Genomic DNA, 6,956 nt, shown 5'->3' on the forward strand with positions numbered 1-6,956 from the left:
ATTTTATTCAAGGATAACTAACTCTGGTACTATTATTCCACCATCTGTTAGTGATAACTTATCCCGATACTATTTTTAATCTTGGTAGTATAACTTATCTCAAAATTAGTAGCCAAACAATAGATAAGGCGATACTAAACTCTTATCTCACGATTATTTATGCTTGTCCATTAGATCGAATGACCCTAATACTTTAACTATCAACAATGGTTATGGTGAGATCGACTATATCTAGTTACCAAAAAAAAGAGAGACCGACTAAATCTTTTTTCTCTTAATTAGATGTTTCGAATTTAAATTGAGCCTCCAATACAAAGACCCAACACAAGTAAAAAAAACTAGAATAAATACTCTGCAACTCTTTAACCAACTTAACCTCCTAAAGTAGGTACTCACCTTACATCCCTTTGCCTTCCATTATTACCCAAAATACACCTTATTCTCACTTACTATTATCCTTTCTTCTTGTTCTTTATATACCCAAAAGCTCAATTCTCTTGAACACACATACAACCTTTGCCATTTTAGTATAGTGCTGCATGGCTCAACTACCACCTAAAGTTCCAACAATGGCACACAATTGGCCATTTCACAACATGCCCCCATTGCCTAACTCAACCACCATCGCTGTCAATCACCACAGTAATTCCTCCTGGGTCGACGACTTCCTGGATTTCTCGTCGTCCAGGAGGAATTCACACCGAAGATCAGTTAGTGACCCGATTGCATTCGTGGAGGGTCCATTCGGGTCGAATAATAATAATAATAACGGGTTTGATAAATTGGATGATGAACAACTTACTACTATGTTTTCAGATGATAATGCTGCATTTGCTGTTACAGCACCGTGTTCTAATCCTTCAAGTACGAATCCTTCTACACCGTCTGATCAAATCAGTGATGAAGATCAGAAGCAGTCGGGCCCACTAGATGCTAATCAAGTGGTTCAGCCAAAGAATGAACCTGGTGAAGTTGATAGTAATTGTGATAATCAATCACTAGCAGCTAATAAAAATCATGCTAATGATTCTTCTGACAACAATTCTATTGTGGATCCAAAGAGGATTAAGAGGTAATTAAGATTATGACTAACCCAATTGTGTTAAAGCATTAATCTTTAGTCTTCTCCATATGTAATTGTTTAATTGTGTGTTAAACTGTTAACAGGTTACAGATGATATTGTTAGTATTTGTTTAATTATACTTCCAATGTGTTTATTAGTATTATGTGCCAGCCTCGTTGTTTTTCAAGAACCAAATCCGTACTAATAATTATTTTTGATAATGGGAGACAATGAAATTAAACTGAAAACCTTTGACCAAAGATTGAATTAGAGTGCAAGAGGATTCATCTGAAAAATTATATTGTATATGTAAGTTTAAAATTATTTTATGTATATATAGTAGAGAATATTTTGGTTTCTCCATTACTTATTTCTTCATATTTTGAATTACTTAGTGAAAATTCTAGCTTCATTTTGACTGTGGTAATGCCATGTTTAATTGTGTAATTAAGTTATCTAAAAGCTTAAGTTAGAGATGATATATTTTCATTTAATTAATTTTTATATTCACAGTAATATCAATAAAAACACAATTGGACCCACATTGAGCACTGCATATTATATTAGCGGAATTAATAAAAAATATGTTCAACAAATTGTAGTTTTATACTCCCTCCGTTCTAATTTATATGACGTAGTTTGACCGGGCACAAAGTTTAAGAAATAAAGAAAAAAATTTGAATCTTGTGGTCAAAAACAAGCCAATTATAGTTGTGTGATTATAGATCATCTCGTTAAGCGTAAAAGATATATGTGAAAGTTAAATTATTTTCAATAAGAAAATGTGTCATTCTTTTGGGACTCACTACAAAAAAAGTGTGTCATATAAATTGGGATAGAGGGAGTATATGTTATGCTTTATTATTTAATATTTAGGAGTAATAACGGGTTGTTGTTTGTTTGTTTGTTTTTTTTTTTTTTTTTTTTGTAGAATTTTAGCAAACAGGCAATCAGCTCAGAGATCAAGAGTTAGAAAGTTACATTACATTTCAGAGCTGGAAAGAAGTGTAACCTCTCTGCAAGTAAGTGTATAATATAGTATAGTAATTAATTAACTCGCAACTTGTTCATTAATCATAATCATGTGCTTTTAATTAATAACTTGAATATTAATGCTAACTTCTGTTTTTTTTTTTTTCCTTATGTTGAAGACTGAAGTATCAGCATTGTCACCAAGAGTTGCTTTTTTGGACCATCAAAGGCTGCTTCTTAACGTTGATAATAGCGCACTCAGGCAACGAATTGCAGCTTTGGCTCAAGATAAGATATTTAAAGATGGTAAGAGTTTAAAATTAAATCATTCTTAATTAGAAAAAATAATTTTATCAACTTTATATTATTTGTCTAAATGGTCTGCATAATAAATGGTATTCTTGAGTAGCATAATGAAATGAACGACATGCATGCAATTCATGATTGATTGTACTAATTACGTTTACACCTGGCCGGTCAACCACAAATCCACAATGCAATCAATTCACCTAAATTTCACGTGCCGTGAACAGAATTGTTCCTGTAGTAATAGTATGGTTTAATTTAGGCAGCGCATTATTTGTACTTACCTATTAATTATGTTTAAGAAAAGTTCACAATTAATGCACTAATTATCACTCATACTTTTTGACGGAAAAAGAAAAAAGAAAAAAAAATTATTCAGCCAACAGAATTAGCGTGTTTTAAGGTTCAAGTGGGCGTCTACCTTAAATGTGTATATGTGAATCTAGTAATTTTTGTCTAAACATAATATATATATCAAGAAATTTATTAAATATCTATAAAATATTTTATTATGTCTTTAATTTTTGTGTTTTATATTAAATTTAAGATTATTATAAGAATTTATAAATTTCAAATTTTAGATCCGTCTTTATCCGTTCAACGTCAGCCTTGTCTTACGGGTACATGGAATTTAATTGTTGGAACCAATTTGAGAGCCTTGCCATGTCGAACGTTTAATGCAATTAAATTATTTACACTATTAGGTTATCATAATTACATATTGTTCATGAAAAATGAGATATGTAAAATGTAATCTAAAAAATAAATAGATATTAAGTATCTTAATATAATATGTTAAAATACAATGATGGTGTAAAACTTCTTTACATTATCGATATTTATATAAGTTACACTTAATTTTTTTTTTCCGTATTTGGCAGCTCATCAAGAAGCACTGAAGAAGGAAATTGAGAGATTAAGACAAATTTATCATGAACAGAACATGAAGAAAATGAACAACAACGGTACCGCCGATGCACCACCGTCAGCGGCGGCGCCGATGAGTTGCACGGAAGAAGCGTAAGCTTCTCAAAAAAGTATTACCATCAGCTAACCTGCGCCTTCACGTGATGTGTTCCCCTCTTCTTTTTTTTCAATTCTCTTGTGGACCTCTTTCACTAGCTGTGATAATTAACATTATTTTAGGAAATTCCTACTACTTGATTTAAAATAGTGTTAGTAAAAGATTCATTTGATATTTGATGAAAAAAATAAACCCAAAAAGAAAAGAAAAAACAAACCCAAGTTTGCTATGTTTGTATTTTATTGTGACTAATTTTATTTTATTCTATTCTATCATTATTTTTGGTCATGTTAGGGTTGAGATTGAGTCGATTAATTTGTGTCTGATTGTGATTCTTGTATTTTATTTGAATGTACAAGAAAAAGGGTGCTTTATTTAGGGCCAGCCTGTGGATGGTGCCATATGGTTTGGAATTTTTAACATTGTAATTTGTAAGGGTAGTTTTTGGTTGTTAATTTGATGAATTTTCCTATTGTAATTTCCTTAGTTCTGTTCTGGTATAATAACTTGTATACCTTCTTATTTGTTCTTAAGGAATGTAAGGACAAATGAGGAAACAGATCAAAAGGAAAAATTGAATGAAGAATTGTTGTAGTTGTTTATTCACTTTTATTTATGTAATTCCTTCATGTTGATTTTCTGGTGTAATTGTGTATATAATTGGAAAAAAAGTTAATATATATTCCGATTGTGGCGGATCCAGAATTTTTAAGCTATGGGTGCTCAACTATTTCTAGTTTGGAATTGCTCCTAAAACTGGGTGCTCAATTAACATATTTCTACTAATTACCAGGTTTCCTATATAAGTAATAGTGTTGGCTCCATAATCTAATGGGTGCTCAAGCACCCATAAGCCTGAATGTAGATCCGCCACTAAATCCGATAGGCTTAGTTTCCTTTTAAATTGTGCAATTTCAACAGAAAATATACAAAAATAAATTTAACATGTTTCTCGTATGTCGTTTCACATCAAGAAGAGGGATATATACCTCCAGCAATAGCAAGGCTCTGATGCTGAGAAGATTTTGAGGTATAAGTCTAATTACATCAACTGCACCTTGTAGCATGCATGTTAAAGTTATTAAGTCTCTTGATGAAGAAATTTATAAGCCGATGTAAATATTAATGTGTGTAATTACTTTTATACCTAACTCTAACCAATCAACTAGAGATGATCAGTGTACAACATTCACTAGCGACTCTAAATTTTACACCACAAACTATGCAAACACCTTATAAACAGAAAAGCTTTCTCCTTAATTTATTCTCCATTTGATACAATCGTTAACAATCATTCTTTTCGAACTAATTCAAGGATAATGATGTCAGTTAGTTGTTGATTTGTTTGCTATGTTCATTAAAGAGGAATTAACTTAATAGTCCCGCTAAAGAATTAGCGGACAAATGTATAATATATAGGTAATATGTGTAAAAGACTAGAAAAATATTGCATCCGTTGCATGCACTAATACATGCAAATATGCAATGAGTGCGCTGACATTTGTCCTTTTACATGTTATATATTAATTAACAATGCTTAATTAATACATATACATATTATTAACTCAATTTATCACTTACACGTGATAAATACGTAACGCAGTTTGGTGCATGGATTAGTTCCAAAATGCTTTTTTCGTCAAAATACCGTACAAAAACCAATAAAACAAGGCGAAAACAACGGAGTAAATTGAGTAAATATGCAATCAAACATCATATACATAGAAATTAAAGCGCTAAAAAAGGAATAAGTAAAATTTGGAGATCGATATATAGAAATAAAGCTTTTGATTAGACAGTAAGAATATACTTTGTCTTTGCATACGTCTAATCCTGCTCTTACTTTTAATTATTATTATACGCTTTTCTTTCTTGAAGCCTTTACAAGAAACTGAGTGAACGCTGATGTCGGTGGTTAAAGCTCCAAATTTTGTACTAATTCTTACAAGGCTCGAATGTCGGTGATGCAAATTTTGATAGTAATATGTTGGGCTCCATTATTGAAATAATTTTCGTCTAGCTTTTCCGAGGTTTGCTAAACATTTTTATCCATTTACGAGTGGTTTGGTAGACTGCACTAATCAAAATAGTCCTTGTATTAACATTTTGTCCATTTAAAAACATTATTTGGTAACTCAATTCAATTAATCATACCTAATACATGGATAACTTATACACCATATGAGGGCTTATCTAATACCAAGAAAATCAAGAGATTACTTATTCCAGGTTTAACTATACATGAATAAGACCCCTAAAATGACTAAACTATCCCTCAAACCCTTCTTTAGGTTAATAAGGTGTCCTTTATGAATCAGATTAACTTACAGAAATATTTGTAGAGCTCATATTTGAATTGAAGCCAAGTTATATGAAGTATTTATTATTATTACCTCTAGTAACCATTGCCATCTTTTGCTCTTTCAAAAGCTGAGAACTGATGGTAATGGAGGTTTAATCTAGTATATGCTCATACCTGAAAAATGGGTTAAATAAGGTAGCTTTCATCGACTTGGTAATTGAGCAAATTTTCTTTAAAGTTTCGTTCTTTTGTCTTCAACTACGTTTTTTTTTTTTTTTTTGTCAAAGCTAACAAACATAGTGAGAAAATTGTTCTCTCTTAGCTAGTTACAAGAACTAGATCCCACGAAAAAATAATACTACAATTTTTGTGCAATAGTCAAATAGCTCATACAATTAAATGAAGTATTGATGCCTTTTGGTCTCTTAATGGGGTTTAATTAAGAGAGAAGGACCTATCTACTTTGATAAACTAATGATTATCCTCATGTTGGATGATTCCGCCATTAGGTGAAGTGCTACAAATTAAATACAATATAAATGAAAAAATAAAAAGGGAAAATCTAATGACGCGAGAGAAAGAAAGATGAAGATAATTCGAAATTTGTAACTGAAAGGAAGGAAGAAATTGCACGTTTTGTGCTTCAAATGGGCTGATCTTTAATGTTTGCCACTTATAACAAGTGGAACACTTTTTTAAAGGCAAAAGTCATACTGGACGTGAGATAATATGATGTAAAAATTGTAAATTTATGCCACGACAAAATTATTTGTTAAGAAGAGCAAAAATTAAGGAATTTTATTCATTGTAACTTCTTTTAAGACCTAATTATTAATATTAACTACCCTTTTATTTAATTATATTTAGTAGCTAATTAACTTTTCTAAATTACAATTAGTAGCTATATCAAAAATACATACCCATATATATATATATATATATATATATATATATATATCTTTCTATTTTCCCAATCACTATCCATTTCAGTTTTTTCATTTCTCAAAATCCTAAAAAAATCTCTCTCCCCTTCTCTCAACCACCACCACCACAGCCGCGCCGCCCCTCTCTCTCTTCTCCCTCTCCCTCTGTGCTCACCCCTCTATGTAGTTGACTTGTTGTTGAACAAGAATGGAGTGAATAAAGGGGGCTGGTTATTGCGGCATTGTTGCTGTCCAAATTGCGGTGGCAATAGTGCGGTGTTGGTGGTTGTTGTAGCCATTCTTGTTGCACTATTTTTCGCTTTCGCTTAGCAGCTAACGTTTTTCTACTAAATAGACAAAAGGTG

The 6,956-nt window shown here is 31.5% G+C and overlaps 1 protein-coding gene and 1 long non-coding RNA gene across 2 annotated transcripts; both read left to right on the forward strand.

Annotated features, from left to right (window-relative positions):
- Positions 1 to 359: 359 nt before the first annotated feature.
- Positions 360 to 3,972, forward strand: LOC132036678 (basic leucine zipper 61-like). Its single transcript, XM_059427058.1, has 4 exons — positions 360 to 1,072; positions 1,996 to 2,086; positions 2,216 to 2,342; positions 3,224 to 3,972. The coding sequence occupies exons 1-4, from the start codon at positions 540 to 542 to the stop codon at positions 3,364 to 3,366; spliced, it is 894 nt and encodes a 297-aa protein (XP_059283041.1). The 5' UTR covers positions 360 to 539; the 3' UTR covers positions 3,367 to 3,972.
- Positions 1,080 to 1,430, forward strand: LOC132036679 (uncharacterized). The gene is made up of 2 exons (XR_009409643.1): positions 1,080 to 1,336; positions 1,379 to 1,430. It is a non-coding gene; the product is annotated as an uncharacterized LOC132036679 (long non-coding RNA).
- Positions 3,973 to 6,956: the final 2,984 nt, after the last annotated feature.

The sequence above is a fragment of the Lycium ferocissimum genome, chromosome 11 (assembly GCF_029784015.1).
Source record: "Lycium ferocissimum isolate CSIRO_LF1 chromosome 11, AGI_CSIRO_Lferr_CH_V1, whole genome shotgun sequence".
Lineage (NCBI taxonomy): Eukaryota > Viridiplantae > Streptophyta > Magnoliopsida > Solanales > Solanaceae > Lycium > Lycium ferocissimum.